We start from the raw sequence: 16705 nt of genomic DNA, 5'->3' as shown, positions 1-16705 counted from the left end.
CCAGGGTAGGGGATAGATCTCAGTGGAACAAGTGCCTGCCTGGCAAGAGCAAGGTCCTGAGTTCCATTCCTGGAACCAAAAAAGAAAGCAAGGCCCATGTGGGGAGCTGCTTGGCCCCAGAGATGCCCACCACTGCTGAGTACCAGTTTTGTCCTTTTAAGAGCCAGCCTGACTCTCCAGGCCCTCCAAGTCCTGCCCTGGGAACCAGGACTCCAGCAGGGGACAGACTCTTCTCAGTACTGCCGCCCCAGGACACCCAGCTGCCTCGCCTGCAGGGCTGTCAGCCGCCTGACCTATCCACACCCACCTCACGTGGGGCCTCAGTGTGCAAAGGGAGAAGTGTCAGGCCACATGTAAAGTAGGGCTCTGCACCACAGTGTGTGACAAGCAGCTCGGGAGCTCAAACCAGTGTTGCAGCAGCCAGCCCCAAAGGGCCAGGGCTGGACCCATAACTGCCAGTTTCCCAGTTGTCTCCATTTCCAATTTAGTAGGACCAGCCAGGGAAGTCAAGCATGTCCCCTAGCTGACCATGCTGGACGCAGCACCCCCACTGTTCATCCCCCTCCAGTGCAGGCCGGCACAGAGCCTCCCTTCTGCCACTGTGAAGCTTCCCACGGCCCTGCTGCCGAGACCCATGCAGAGCATGGTGGCTGATGCCTCCCTGGCTGTGGCAGGCTCAGAACAAACCACCTTTGCTGTTCTGATCTGGATAGTCTTCACTTACCTTGACCATGTGCACACCAATGCTGTGTTGGGGGAAGCCGGCCCAACTCCTCGTAGCCATCCTATGGGTGCCCATCACTCACATTACCAAAACAGACAGTGCAGACATGCAGGCTGGGAATCCACACCTGGCACAGGGAGGAGTCTCAGGACAAAGAGAAAAGGCACAGCCAGCGGCCAGAAGACCCATGTGACCTTTTGAAGGTTCCTTGGTGGTAAATCAAAGAGTGGGTGTGACCTCCCAGGATAAGGGCTCTGGCATACTGTGGGCTTGGGGCATTCTCAGGCAGGAGAACGGTGGCCTCCCAAGATACCATCCTGCAAGCAGCCCTATCACCATTAACCCTGTTCAGGGCTCAGCTCAGTGAGACCATTCTTCCTGGGGACAGGGGCTGAGGCGGCCACCCGCAGGCGCACCTGGCAGGAGGTGGAACCCGCAAGTGTGGCATCTGCATAGTAGAGGACGTGGAAAAGCTGGCTCCATGCTTCAACCGCTGTTGGGACACACAGGCCTGTTAGAAATCCAGACAACACTTTACCAAGAACTTTCCTCCTTTTAACTCCTGCATCTGGACTTCACACCTACTTTACAAGGGAAGAAACTACTCCAGAGCCAGTTCTGGCAAGTCCTCCACCACCCAGTGCCTCTATGTGGCTGGGATTTCAACCTGCATCCTGCTTCAGGGTTACCACACATCCTGGGGTCTCAAACTGAGCTCGGCAGGGCCCTGAGTCCTGGCAGGCTGCCTGGGGAGGGGGCTGAAGCTGGCGCACTCTGCTCCTGTCTCAAATGAGGCAACCATACTTCGGTCTGTTTTATACATCCAAGATCTAGAAGAGATTTCTCCTGAGCTACTTAAGTGAAGAATGGGAAAGCCCTGTTGCATCTCTGTTCCCCTGGGAGCCCCCTCACTCAGGCCAGCTTGAACAGTGCTTGGCCAGGACACAGCTGGGGGCATGTGCTGTGGACAGTGACCCCTGTAGCTGGCCCCAGAGCAGAGTCCGGGGTGGCCGCACTGCCCAACTCATGTGCACCGCACTGCTTTGGGGCCAGACCAGGACTGGGCCAGGGAAGCACAGGGTGAGGTCAGGCCTGGTGGGGCTTCCCCCACGGTAACTGACAACCAGGGATCGCAATCTCCTGCAGTGAAGGGCATGCCTGAGAAGGGAAGAGGTGAGGCAGCAGTTAATGAGGTGCCGCCCTGCACATGCCCGCTCCTTGCTGCTCTGCAATGACCGGCAACTGCCAGACTTCAACAGGGCTTGGTTTGGGGGCTTCTCTGGCATGAGACTGCAGACTTAACTCTGGATACACCGAGACAGGCTGGGCTCCACTCAGCTCCCAGGGGTCTGGAAATCTGCATCTCCCCTGGGGCGTGGTTGGTGCAGGGTCGCCAGCTGGTCTCTGTGGCCCCGGTGGCATCCAGGGCAGCCTGGAGCGCTGGACTCCACACCTCCATGCTCTGGAGTGAAGCCAGTTCTGCAGGTGGCATCCAAGGGAGGCAGCGCCAGGGCCCTGTGGACTATGGCTGTGGCTGTGCTGGTCCTCCTGGTGGAAGGCCTAATTCTAAATGCTGGGTGAGCAAACATGGGGATCCGTGGTGTGCCAGGGGCAAGTGAAATCACTGGGTCACCCCATGGTAAGCTAGGTGTTATTTTTATATCGAAACAAGTACTTTATGGGAAGTGAAGCAAATCGGTACAAGCAATTATGATGGAAACAGCAACAGGCTTCACTGCTTGAGACTACAGCTGGGCACGGATTTCTCCGAGAGTCCCAGAGGTCTAGCAGGCAGGCAGGTGTATCCCAGGGCCTGCTGGAGCTGAGGTCAGCAGGACAGCTGAGTCCTGGGATCTGGGAACTGGAGGGCAGGGTGCTCCCCATGACTGGGAAGCAGATAGGAAGAGGTGGAGAGCTGCCTTGAAGGGGGAAGGTATTGAGAAGTGGGGTGGCCTCCCCACAGGGTGACTCAGCCTTCATAGGCCAACCCTGGTGCACAGGAGCAGCTCTGGGGACCTGGCTGTAGGGTTAAGCTCAAGCGAATAACAGCTCTGTACACATAAAAGTTTCTCAAGGGGCCGGGGAGATGGATCAGTAGAATAAGCACTTCCCTGGCAAGTGCAAGGGCCTGAGTCCAATCCCCGGTTCTGCCAAAAAACCCCAAAACAAAACAAAAAAAAGTTCCTCAAGGAGTTACTGCCTTTCATAGCAGAAGCCTCTGGAAGACACTGCAGCACCCGCAAGGAGGGGTGCTGCTACTTCTGGTGCTTCAACCGGAGGGAGCAGCAGAGTGCGCCAGGCCAAGAGGACTCACTGACCAGGGAAGATGGAGGACACATGCTGGACAGCCAAGCCACAGTGGCGCAGGCACCACAGTCCCATGGGGCGTAAGACTTGGGCCCACGTCGATGGCGCAAGGACTTTCTCCTGTGACGTCAGTCTTCCTCTACAGGCTGGTATATTATTTGAATCTCCCTGAAAGTGTAATAGTTTCCAGCAGAGGAGGGAATCATGCTCGAACTTCCATGTTCTTGGAACCACAGACACTAAATATTATACGGGACAACCATGTACGACACAGCGAATATGTGTGAGGACAGGCACATGCGCCAAAGAGGGGTGTGGAAGGCCAAGGAGAGGGCCCAAGGAGAGACCTCAGCAAATAAGGGGAGCCAGTGGCAGGGCCTTCCCTGGTCACCTTGTGTTCTCAGATGCTATAAGCATGCCCTTCCCTCAGTCAGGCAGGTTGCAAAGACAAAGAAAAGCCAGGCCAGTAGGGCTCCAGCTTTGCACCAGCAACGCCACCCTCCAGGGCAGCCTGGCAATGGAGCCACAGTACCCCCCTCTGGCCACAGCAGGGAAGGACTATGGCCACCATGGCGGCTCCAGGAAGGCCTGAGGCTGGGGGCGGTGTGGGCAGAGCAGGAGTCACGGCTGCTCCATGGCGAGAGCTGTGCGCAAATCATTAGCTACCCGTGCAGAATAGAGTGCCCACAGGGCTATCTGGGGCCACGGGAGGCCTAGAGGAAACCCGACCTCTCTGTCCTCAATGTCCCCATCTGAGAACGGGGGGCCAATCCTAGGACCCTGCCCACCACCCACATTGTCAAAGAACTACACTATGCGTGGCCCCGAGTCCTGGCTCGGCTATCTGCGGCTGCATGGGCATGAACACACAACCGGATCCTCAGCTTCAGCTCCCTGAAGTTCACAGAAAAGAGTTTTGATGTCAGCACGGTCTTCGCGGGGTCTCACACGGCCCACCAGATCCCACAAGCAATTTCATGCACTGTGACCTCTTTCCAAAGTGAGCGAGAGCAGGAAATGTCAAGAGCATAACACGCTTAATTAATTAAGGCTCCGTGTGAGTTCTTACAGCTTCTGTCTCAGTTTCATACTTAATGTGTCCACATGGATGCCCTGGTCATGACACACAACACTATTTTCACTCTAAGACATAGCAGCAAAGTTTCAGAAAAGCCATTAAGAGTAACTGGAGCTCATGTGAGCCAGTGCTAACCAGCTCAGTCCTTGACATTTAACAGCCTCTCAAAGATGTTACTATTCTCGATAAAGGTGATAACACAAGGCTCCTCCCAGTGTGGAGCTTGCCTGGAATCAGGAGCCAAAGTCCCTGGAGCACAGAGCCCGGCCACGGGGTCCAAGGTCCACTGACACAACAGCCCCCATGCTGGTACTGGAGTCAGATGGAAACTCAAGGCAGGGTTTGCCAACCCGAAAGAGCATTTTCCTACCCAAACAAGGAGCCACTGTGCTGAGCGTGTCCTTCAGCCAGAGGCTGGCACTAACCATCCAAGTCCATCTCAGTTTGGCACTTTGTGTGCTTACTCCAGACAACAGCAAGCATGAGTTCAACCAAGGCCTATCCTTACCAAAACAAAGCCCAAGAAGGGGCAGTGCTGAGCCAGGCTGCTAAGAAGAGCTCTTACCGGCCGGTTCCCATGACCCCCGCCATCCTTCCTGCCTGTCCCTTGGGGCTCTGACCTCCTCCAGGACAGGCCAGCTGGAGGCCACTGGGACAGCGACTCCTGCACCTGCTGCGGCCCCCTGATGTGAATCCTCATCTCCTCTGTGCGGTTTTCACACACCCCTCCTCATTCAGCAGGGCATTTATGCTGAATGTGCCTCCGTCTGACTTCTCACAGGCTTGGGCTTTTGGGAGCCGGAGCTATAGGTCAGGCCTCCTTCTGCTCCACACTAAGGGTTCCAGTAAACCCCAAGGCCCACTCACAACATCAGGGGGAAGCACATTGTAGTCTGAGGTTGATGCTACAGACAGAGGGACTGTGATGACAGCTAATGCTAACATCTGTGTAACTCATTTGCTCTTCCCAAGAGCCGTAAGAGGTAGGTACTATCAGAAGCCCATTCTCACTGAGGAAAACTGAAGAAAAGAGGTTAACACCAGGGCCAATGAGGAACAGTGGCAGGGACCTCCAGCCCCAGCACCATTCTTACCGGCGGCTAGACCTCACCCTAGGCACGCAGTCTCTGTAGACTTGTTTCTCTGGTCTGTACAATGGGGCAGTAATGGCTGTTTGCAAGGCAGGAACTGACGAGACATACTACATCAGCCACTAAGTTCAATGCCAGCACATTGCTGGTGCTTGGAAAACATGTTTCACTCTGCTTGGACCAAGAAGAAAAAGTGAGGGCCCTGGATGTGGCTGAGTAGCTTGGTTCCCCAGCGAAGCTGCCGCTGATTGGTTGGGACATCCTACCCAAACCTCTCGGCTTGCAGCAGCCCTGCAAACAGATGCATGGCTTTCCTGTTTCCTCATCCAGCCCATGTCCTTGTCCCCTGTCTCCCTAGCACCAAGTCGTCCATGTATCAGAGGCTCAGGGACAGCTCACTGGTGGGCAGGTGGAGAGAATGGAGCAGGAAGAGACTCAGCTGGCCTGCCTCTCAGCTCCAGCGTGGTGTATGCACACACACGTGTGTGTGTGTGTGTGTGTGTGTGTGTGTGCATATGAAGGGGACTCTGCCCACCAGCCTAGGGACCCCACAGACATGGATGACCCTAAGTATGAGCAGAGGGCTTGTCCTGAGCACTACAGGTCAAAGATCTGTGCACTGGGTCCTGGGACTGGGGAAGCACAGAGGTCTCAGACTCCCAAGGGAGGGATGGAGGCTGTTACAGTGCTGAGAAGGAACCCTCCTGACAATGGGAGACTTACCGCAGAATGCCCAGGGGATCCAGCTCCTCCTCTTCCTCCTCCTCTTCCTCCACCTCCGAGGACTTCTCTCCAGCCTCACTTCTCTGGCCCAGGATGGGCAGACCCACACTAGCCACTTGGTCCTGCTGCTCAAAGAAGTCAAATGACTCCTCACTGTCCTCAATTTGGCTTCCTGTGTCATCCAGGGCAGAGGAATCTCTGCTGGCGAGACCTGCAGGCCCTGGGGATCTGGTGCCTGTGGAGAGAGAGAAAAAAAAAGGGCCTTCAAACCCACCAGTAAAGGCATAGAGCCACCCCTACACCCTTGGGTAAGATCTGAGGCTAGGACCAGACTGTAGGAGTCAGGACAGCGAGCCTAGGTGACAGGAGGCCATGCATCCAGTGTGCACAAAGCACCACTGCAGCACCTGAGCACCGGTGGCACCAGGGAAGCCTGGTGTGGTACAGTTATGTGGGAGCCTCCGAGAGGTCGAGGCCCTAGGTCCTGACCCAGTCTTCAGCCACACGAGTGGCCCAGCCCACACCCACTGGACCAACCAGCGCAGGCCTGCCTGAACAGAACCAAAAGCTGCAGAAGGGCTGCATAGCGTGGGGCACAGCATGGAGCCTTGTGGACCCAGCAGCAGACCAGGAGCAGTGAGACTGCAACCTCTGCGATGCCCTGGAGCCACCAGAGACTGGAACAAACTGTGCTTGCCCGTTCTCAAAGTGCAGTCCACAGACGGGCATCTTCCACAAGGCAGAACAAACTGGGACAGCAAGTGTCTGGGCGCTTCCGCAGCAGCCTGGCATTAGCGCCACAGCTGAGCTGGTGGTGTTTGCCAAAGCACCAGTCTGTGACGGGCTGGGGATAAAAAAGTGACTCTTCCCCCTCAGACAGTCTGAGAAGCGTAGGTTTGGACTCCTTGTTCATCTCTATCCAAACACAGATTGGGAAGTTTATCTTTTAAAGCATCCACGTCTTAAAAATATCACCCAGTCGTTAAAAAAAAAGAGTAATTTTTAGCTCTCACAGGATGTACTGAGTGATAATGACTACACTGTGTACTCTGTTCTGTTCTTTTATCCAAAGGTGAAAATATTGTTCAAAATCTTATCACCTTTCACATAATAAGCACCTTACATATAACACAAAATACTGAGAGGTAAGTATGTGTCCATTTTATGGATGAGGCAACTGAGGCCCAGAATAGCTGGGCAAGTTGAATCACCTGTTCACTCTGCATGGCAGACAGGGTGGAGCACCTCGAGCCTTCCACCAGCTGCGCTTGAAACCCTCGTCACAGTGTGTGCAGCCCAGGGACAGGAGGCAGCAAGGCTCTGGCTTGGGAGCCCATGGGGTAGGAGAACATGCATGGGACACCAAAGCAGACACAGGAAGCACTGGCTCTATGCCCTCACCCTGCTCTGGCTCCTCTTAGCCTTTGCTGGTTTTGGCTCATTGCCAGCCCTCCCTGTTTAAAAGCTAGTTTATTTGCTGTCAAAGTTCTTTTGGAAAATTCCTTTCTGCCCTGTGGAACAGAGTCAGAAAAAAAGCTGAATGATGGACCTAAAGAAGGAAGAAGTCAGGTGAGAGAGACTGGTCCCACAAGGGGCAGCCTGGCCACCCTGACAGCTGGGACACAGGGGTACTGCCTGCCGGGGTGGGGGATGTGGGCTGACGGCGAGAGGGTAGGGCCCCTAACTGGACCTCGTGAGTACCATCAGTAGGTTACTTCTGGTTACCATCCCATTGTTGAAGAGGGGCAGGACCCTGCCTGGGAGGGCCTGAGGTTGTTATGGGAGATGGGGTGCTACAGCACACTCAGTCCTCTCTGGGGAACAAGGTTGAGGAGGAGGTAGCCCAAGACACCAGCCAGGTATGGAAACAGAGCTGCTCCTGACGTCACAGGCCACAGGGCTGACTGGGAGGAGGGCTGTGTAAGAATGTGTGTGGGCACGTATGTGTACACGTACCTGTGCATGTGTGAGCCAGAGCAAGAGAGGAGGCTGGCTGGGAAAGTCTTCAAAATGCCCTGCATGACTCCGCTTGGCATCTGACAGGTCAGTCCTTCAAGGGCAGACCAGGCCTTCAGAAGCCAGAGTTTCTCCCCCACTATCCAGCCCCAGACGTGGGCGACGCCCACCTACCTGAGCAAGGCATGTGTGTGCCCAGCCAGGGCAGTCATGCCTAGGGTCTGGGCAGGAGACCTAGGGATGTGCAACAGAGCCTCGTGTACCTAAGAACTCTAGCAGCTCCGGGCTGCCTGCCAGCTGGACATCCTCAGCAACACAGCGCAGAATCTCGCTGAACATGGCTCTCCTCTCCCGGATGTCAGATTCCCCGACAAACAGGACCTTCCTGGGCAGTGGGGGTAGGCTGGTGGCTGTGTAACGGCTGCTCAGCTTCTGGTAAAACTCCTCTATCTCACTGTACTTCTTGGAGACCTGGAACAAGAGGAGCATGCGGCTTCCTGAAAGAAGGCTGGGCAGGGTGTGGTGTGGCCTCACCCCAACCACTGTTCTTCAGAAGTGCGACTGGAAGGCTTGGAAGAGACAGGTAATGCTGTGAGACCCAAGCACTGTCTGGAGGCCAGGTGAGGCAGTGGGTTCAGGGACCTGGCCTGGCCTGCCTGCAGGTGATGTTCTCGGCTTTCCTTGCAGTAGCAAGGTGATCTCAAGTCACCTCAGGCAACTCTGTGAGTCAGTGTGTCAGACCAGACCTCTGGATGGTTCATTCTTTCCTATGAATGAGTGGCAGCCTTCCGGTGGGGCCAGTCTTGACATGCAGTGCAGCCAGGAACTACCAAAGCTGCTGCCAGCATCCTTCAGTGTGTCAGGATCTGGTGAAGCCAGTCAGAGCTCTTGCCACTGCCCTAGGAGTCCTGAGCACTGTCTGGGTCCTTTTCTGCTGAGGTAGGGGGTCGGCCTTCTGCTGGGCCCCTGACTGAGCACCAGCTCCTCAGGACAATGCCTAGGCAGCCAAGGGCCTGAGTGCCCACCAATGGAGTTCTGCAGGTGTGTGTGCTCTGCCAGGTCACCCCGAGGCACTCAGTCTGGTGGAGTGAGCGGCCACAGATTGGTGGGCTTGGACCATCTGTCTGTGGTCTATATGATCAGCCACCTACAGCACACCATTGCTTCTACCAGCAGCCCACTTGCCTGCCCATTTCCCCACGGCCGAGCTGGTCTCCCTGATGAGTCTAGGAAAGTGGAGAAGGCATGGCCAACTCACATGCATCCCCCGGGGCCTAGGCTGCATGCTGAACCTTCCCTGAGCATGCTGGGTGCAGTTAGACTGCAGATGCTCTGTCACACACAGGTTCAGGAGGCCTAGTGACCCCTGCTCAGTGTCAGGTCCCCAATACCCCCTGCTTGAAGGTTTTAGGTACCAGGTGCTGTGGGGACTGCAGAACCCCTCACAGGAAGTTATCTGGGACAGAGCTGCTGTCTGCAGTTGTCAGTGCCCAAACCAGATTCGAAAACTTTGCTCAGGAAAGGCCAGGGATCGTTTCTGAATGACTGCATCATGCCCTGATGAGGGTTTAGGGAAGAACCTTGATTCCGACCAAGCAAGCAGAGAAGGCTGTGGTGGGGACTGAGCGCCCCCTGCTGGCACAACTGCTCCACACAAACCGGGCCACAGACCCGGAAGTAGGAAGCAGCAGGGCCCCAGGGCTTCAGAGCTCACCTCGAGCTCCAACCAATCCAGCATCAGGCAAGGGTGTCTCAGCGCTGTCCTACCGGCACTAGCAAGGAGAGGGGACAAAGGGACAGACACTGCGCACCGACACGCCAAGGCGAGAACTTACACTTGTCTGTGGCCCCCACGTGCCAGGCAGTGGGCAGACAGCATCACTACCCGTTCCTGCAGTGTGCGCATGTCTATAGCCTGGCTGCACAAGGGGCACCTGGGGGCCCACAAGTAGTAACCTTCTTGGGCTGGCCTTCCCGCACAAGTAGTGCTGTAAGGTTATTCTTGGTTGTCAATTGTTGGGAGGACACAGGGGAGATGGGTAAAGCACACTTCCGGGGTGTCTGGGGGTCAGGGAGCTGTGACCTTGGGGACTCTCACTGGCTCCTGGCCCTTCCCTCTCGGGCCCGTCCCCTGGGCTCTGCCTCCTTGCTGCCATCGATGGGCAGCTTTCCTCTGTCAGGCCCTTCCACCGCAATGCTCCTGCGGGGAGCCAGCGATCCTGGATTGCGCCCTCTGCGAGCTATCCTGTTCAGCCACGCATGTCTGTGTTTTGTCCTAGCAACACAAAGCCGACTAATAGGGCAAGTAAACACGTTTGCGATTTTCCTTAAAGTATCCTTTTAGGGAGAAGCGGCAAAGTGCTCATTCTTTTAGCTAAATAATTCCCCTTGCCCCCAACCGAGGAATGAACTCAGACCCTTGCGCTTGCCAGGGAAGTGCATATTCCACTGAGCCATCTCCCTGGCCCCTCTTTTAGGTAAATCATGAAGCTCCAGAGTCTGCGGGCTTGGGGCAGCAACTGGGGATACCTCCAGACCTCACAGTGCTGGACAGCTTCTCTCTGCCCTCGCAGGCACCCACATGTGGACGCGCACTCACAGTGCATGCCTGTGTATCACAGGGCCCGCCATCGCTGGTGAGGCTAGGGTGGCACCAGTGTAGCTTGTGGAGCTGTCAGTCATCCTTACCTACATTTGCACATGAGGCTGGTCCGTGGCACAGGACTGAGCCGGCCTGGTCCTCACCGAGGGCTCCTGCCTTGCTCACAGGAGCATCAGTCTCAAATCAAATGTCTCCTTTACTGACCCTGTCCTTGAAGACAGGCTCCTCATCACTGGGACGGAATACTGGCACGGGCAGCTTCAAGGAGGAGAGGTTCTGGAGGGACTGTATCAGGCTCTGGTTACAGCCTGGCAAGGTCTAGGAGTGGTAGACCAGCCCTGGGGTTCACAGCCCTGCAGCCAGAAAACAGGGAAGGGGGGGCGCAGGGAGGGAGAGCCTCTCTCCCAGGCCACACCCCCGGGACAGCCTCTTCCAGCCAGGTCCCTTCTCCTGGCAGCCAATTAGCTGTCACTCCCCCCAGCATTTAGTCCTCTCCTGGAAGCCCTGCCTCTGAGCACCTGTAGCTCTTGGGGACAACCTAGATCTAAACTAGATGGGTGCACCAGGCTCCACCTTGGCTGCAAGAGTCCATCAGGAGCGGCAAATGGTCAGGAAGAGTGGGGCCACGCTCAGGACAAGGCAGCCCCGGAACCACCAGCTCACACCCTACCCAGGTTTTCATCAAAGCAATGAGACTGGCTGGCCCGGCTGCATGCAGCCAAATGAGAAGCAGGTGCTTCTCCTGAGCTGCCTGCTGAGTGTCCCTTGGAGACTGTGCCTCACACTTCTCCCAGGACTTGTCTCATTTAACAGGTCACCCACACTGTAATTCATTTTTTACTGCGTGCCAGCCGGCACCGAGCTGCTCCCCACTGTCCCATAGGACTTCAGCTCATTCTGCCTTAGCCTGCGTCTTCCCTGGTCACTGGGTCTAGGCCCTTTTCACAAGAGCCAAGAGCCCGAAGGCCCCTTGTCACTCAGCTCCTGTGACTGCACAGCCCAGTGCTCCTCCTTCAGGTGAGTGCATACTCCTTCCTGCCTTAGGCAGCCTTTCTCTCTGCCTCCACTTCTGCTCTCTAGTCCACTTCATCCACTCCCAGACTCTTAACACCCTCTTCAAGCTATCTTCAAACCCTGTGGCAATCCCCACCCTGTCATGAGCATGGCACGCCTGGTATCTGCCTCTCGGCCTGCACAGAAAGTGCTACCACCCGCGTGCAGGTTAGCTCGTCACTTCTAGCCCCTGCTCGCCTCCCTTGCTGACTGCAGCCTCCAGTGCCAAGCGTTCCCTTTGGGATCCCTGCGCTGACACCATACTCAGGACCCCGCACCCTCACTTCCTTCTTCTGACCTGGGCTCCCCAATGCCCCCTAACCATGGGAACACTTCTCACTTCTGCTCAAAACTTCTACTGGTTGCAGGACAAACCTGGATGCAGTCTGGATCCTGCCTGGCTGCCCTCAACTTCTTCCCACTTCGCTCAGGATCACGTTCAACTGTCTGGAGCTCCCCACACCATTTTGCCAGCAGCCTCAGGCTGCGCCTTCTGCCCGGGACACCCCTTTTAACACTACTGAGCTTGCCCTGGGTGAGAGACGCACCCACTCCCCCAACTCCCGAGCCCGTGCACTCCATCATTACCTGTACCTCCTCTATTCAGCTCTACATGTCCAGAAGCATCTGTTTGCTTGTGGGTCCCCGTCATCCGTCATGGTGTGGCTCTCCAGGAGAGAGACATGCCTGAACCCTGATGTGACCTATACCCTGGAAGGCAGGAGTGTCTGCCCACTTGGGTCTTAGGCACCCTTCATCCTTGGAGCACCCCAGCTAGAGGGCCCCACTCACCAAGAACTGAACAGCGTCCTCGGGCTTGTGCTTGGCTGATTTGAACGCGGCTAGCCGGGTCACCACCAGGATCTGGTACTCCACGTGGCCAGAGAGCATCTTGCCCCGCACTTCCTGGTGTTGGGGCACAGACAGGTCAAGGCCGGTGTGGACATTCTGGACCTGCCTGCCAAGGAAAAGAAGGCAAAGTCTGGGTTCAAGTCAGCAGGCTCCACCTGAGGGAAACACAGGGAGCTCAGGGGCTACTGTGCCAGCCCTGAGCTCCTCATAATCCTTGGGTCTTGTTTTTGGGCTGCTCAGGGACAAAGGTCTGTTGTTGGCAGGAAACAAAGAAGGATGAGGCTTGTCGGAGAGCACAAGCAGCTCAGTGTTTTACACAAACTGGTGTGCGCGCTCTGTGGAATTTGCAGGCAGTACCAGTTCCTGGGGGCTCCTTATAGTTCAAGGAAGGGGTCAGTTCTGCACAGACAACGCAGGACTGAGACCTTCCTGGAAGCTGTGCAGACACCTCTTCCACACCTCTTCTGCCCTCCAGTGCCAGGGGAGTGTGGTGGGGCCAGACAGCATGGCAGCAAGAAGAGGGCAGCCTCCTCCTCTGGGCGGCTGGTGTCACCTCTCAGTGCCGCAAGGATGCACTAGCTACTACAGTTCTCATTCCTCTTGAACGTCAGAAACTCGGATTCCAGAAAGTGTGGGGAGCACAGACATGACACCCTGCTCTCTCTAATGAGGAAGACACTGTGCACTGCTCCTCCTGCTCTTGCTGTGTCTCGGGAATGTGTACACAGATGACATCATGCCCACGACAGGCAGGATGACGGGCTCTTGTCCCCACCAAAGATCAGCAGTGCATGGGCAGCTGCTCCTCAGGACAGTGAGGCCAGGCCAGGCCGGGTCAGGGCCCTGAAGTCTGAGCTGCAGCTGGCCTTGCCTCCTTTCCACAGCCACATCCCAGGCCAGCCACTGCTGGTCCCAGGACTCCTTGCAAATGGTTCTGCACATCCCCACACCCAGCATGCAGCATACAGCCTTCACCAGCACCATGCTCCTGTCAACACATAGGCAGCCGGCTATGAGGGGTAACCAGTGTAGGGTGGACACCAGGATGGTGACACCCTGTGTGGTGTGAGCAGAGCCCCTGGAAGCTGAGGCTGGTCTGCACTGATGCTGCACAACCTGAAATACTTGAGCAAGAGCCGCCTTCTGCCTTTTCCAACCAGCATCTTCTGCCCAAGGTGTCACTGTGGGGGTCACACAGTGCTACCCTCAAGAGGACAGGAGGGAAGAGTGAAATTAGGTGGCAAGGACACTTTCACCTCCTTCCCTAGCTTTATAAAGGGCCCCTCTACCCAGATGGTACAAGCCCCAGGGGAGTGGTTAGCCCGAGGTCCTAGGGTTGGGCAGGATGGGCTTAATCCCTGACAGCCACCCTTGAGCCAGGTGGGGTGGTGCAGAAACAAGGAATCTCTTCTCTTTTCTCTTTTCCTTCTCTCCTTTTTTTTTTTGTTTGTTTTCTTTCTTCCTTTCCTCCATCCTGAGGATTGAACTCAGGGCCTTCACAGTGAGCTACAACTCCAGACTTTCTGATGTTTATACAGGGTCTTACTGAATCTCTGTGTTACCCATGCTGAGTGTGTCCTTGTACTCCTCTTGCCTCAGCCTCCCAGAGTGCCAAGATTATAGGCCTGTGCCACCACATCTGGCCGAGGCACCTTTCTGAAGGATCATTATGAGAGTGAAGTAAACAGGGAGCCTCGGGTCCCACTCCTCACTGGGACCACCTGAAGCCCCAGAGGCCCAGTTCCTGAGAAGCAATCCCACTGCATTGGGTACTAGCTGTGGCACCACTGTGCCCTGCCCTGTCCTTTCCTGTGCCTCTGCCAAGGTCCTGCTTGTCTATCCCCTCTCCTAGGGCTGAAATGGCTGAGGGAGGAAACCCAGTTCTCACTCTACTGTTGGCCACTGTTCTGGGTAGTTCAGGCTGGCTGGTGTGGTCATGTTGCCTAGTCCAATGTGAAGCTCATGGCCACCGACCTAAAGCCTGGTCACCCTATCTCACAAGGGATGTGGGGTTCTCCATATGTGGCCCTTGGATCAGAACCAGGGCACCCATATACACATCAAGTAAGAAACCGGGTGGCCAAGTGATGCTCCTTCCAAGAATCCTGGTGCCACTCGGTAGCCTGGTCCTGGTCCTCTGGCTCTGTGCCCAAGGCCCCTGGAATGGTAAAAGGCCAGACAGGAAATACTCAAGACTGGGACATTGGATCTAAAGCTGCAGCTGCTCCACTCTGCCTCTGGAGGGGAAAACAGCTCTACCCACATAAACAGTGGCTTCTCATAGGAGGGAACACAGCAAGTGGTGGGCAGGATGGGCACAGACGTGTGTACGCACCTGTGTCCCAGACCAAGCTGCTCAAACTTACCCTGCAGCCAAGTCCCCGGATCTCTTCACATGCAGATTCGTAGGCCAAGGCTCTAGCATGGCACTAGGCTGCTCCAGGGACCAGCTGCTGAGCAGCATCAGAGCCCAAACCACCCCACTCTGCAACCCTGGCATTAGCGCTTCCCTGATGACTCTGCTTCTTATCCACTGAGGCAGAGAAGCAAGCAAACAGCCTGGGCTTCCAGCACATGTCAGTGTGCCTGCACCTGCCTCCTCCTGTGGATCTGGCCCTCTCTGCCTTCTGTAAGGAAAGCTGTTGGAGCCCACTTCCACCTTGCTCCAGCTCTCCCAATCCCAGCAGAGCTTAAGAGTGGTAGTATGCATGGTCTCCTCCTCTGTGGCCCTGAGCCCACTCCAATTGGACTCCAGTCCTCACAGTATCACTGGGCAGCCCTCGCATGTTTCACTTGCGGCCTTTATGGTGTAACGCCTAGAGGTCAGTGCTCATGTCCTCTGGATGGTTCCCCCACAGCAGCTTCTTTACACCCACATCTTCTCCCAGCCCCTGCTCAGGTGTGTGTGCTCGCTCAGCTCCAAGGCTTCAAAGACCACCCCTGGAAAGCAGCTCCCCAGTTCCCACCTCCAGTCTGGGGTCTCCCCTCAGGCTGTCCTTACACACACCTGCCCCACAGCATCTGGCTGTCAAAAAGCCCCTGAAAACCAATTGGTCCACACAAATGCATTCCTTCAGGGAAACAGCAACCCAGAATTAAAGCCCCACACCTCGCACCTCATCACTAGCAAACCTAGAAGTCCAATTTCCAAAATGCACCCCAGAACCTCAGCACCTCAGCCTGTACCATCACCTCTGCCAGTCTCCTTGTCTTTGTGTGGACTCTTGAGCCTGTGGAGCCTTCTGCTCAGCCAAAGCCCCATCACACAGCTGCCAGGGGGTCCTCACACTCGGCATGAGACCACACAGCCCTACCATGTGCACAAGGCCTGCCCAGCAGTTCCTGCTGTTTCTGCCCAGGAAACAGCTTTTGAAAATTTCACCCACCCAGCAGCCAGTCTATCAGAATGATACTCTCGGACCACAGCAGGTAAAACAGCATCCATGAATGTCATTCTGCCTGCCAAGGTCTATTGTCCTTCCCCCGCATTTGTTATCACTCACATATTCATTATTCACCTACTGTCTATCTACCCCATGAAAGCTCAGGGGGTGAGACCTTGTTTTGCCCACCACTGCCTAGGCAGGTACCTGGCCCAGAACAGACTCTGCATAAACACGTGCTGGCTGAAGGGATGACAGGACACAGGCGCCTGGACAGTCTGCAGGCTGGTGTGCCTAGTCTGCGCCCGGTAGCAGGGAAGGTAGAGGAAGGAGCTCACTCAGCCTGGCCAAGGCAGCCCCTACTCTCCTCCCCCCCAGTGTGGGCTGCGCGGGGCTGGAAGCCACGCACCTAGGGCGCCCTCCTTGGGCTCTACCGCTACGGGTTCCAGAGCAGGCTGCCTCAGTGCGACAGGATCTATCTATGTGGTGAATGGGGCTTTTACCAACAAGGCTGATCTGACCTGCAGCCTCACTCTGCCGCGCTCTGCAGAGGAGACCGGCACTACCGACCTAGGGCTTCTGGGAAGTTAATTTTTCTACACTGAGAGCCACAGGAAATTGGGATGACAAGTGCAAGATTAGGAAAGGCCCCAGGGGGGCAGGAGGAGTGGGCGGCAGAACACCACACCCTTTCTGCTCTCCAGGCCCCCAGGCCAGCCTCGGGTGACCTACTGCCCTCCTCCGCGCCTCCACTGCTTAGCTGTAACTTAGTCCATACAGGTAAGTGAACCCAGGGTCTCTGGGCTTCGCTACATCCCCGTCCCCACCTCTTCTAAAATTGTGAGACAAAAGTCTTAAAAGTCGCCCAGTTTGGGTTCAAACTTTTGACCCTCCTGCTTTGGCCTCTCAGAGCTCTGGGGTATAGGCGGGCCCCCC

At 56.0% G+C, this 16705-nt stretch overlaps 1 protein-coding gene across 2 annotated transcripts in view; it reads right to left on the bottom strand.

The window, feature by feature from the left end:
* Hs1bp3 (HCLS1 binding protein 3) overlaps positions 1-16705 on the bottom strand; it is a 46353-nt gene that overhangs the window by 10373 nt on the left and 19275 nt on the right. For both annotated transcript variants that reach the window (XM_023710925.1, XM_023710924.1), the window contains exons 2-4: positions 12327-12492; positions 8143-8350; positions 5924-6158 (exon numbers count right to left, since the gene is read on the bottom strand). In XM_023710925.1, the coding sequence (XP_023566693.1) occupies positions 5924-6158; positions 8143-8350; positions 12327-12492 (609 nt within the window). The remainder of the gene's footprint in view (positions 1-5923; positions 6159-8142; positions 8351-12326; positions 12493-16705) is intronic.

This window comes from Octodon degus, unplaced genomic scaffold (assembly GCF_000260255.1).
Source record: "Octodon degus isolate 3935 unplaced genomic scaffold, OctDeg1.0 scaffold00019, whole genome shotgun sequence".
Taxonomy (NCBI): Eukaryota; Metazoa; Chordata; class Mammalia; order Rodentia; family Octodontidae; genus Octodon; species Octodon degus.
This window is presented reverse-complemented; position numbering and strand designations above follow the sequence as displayed.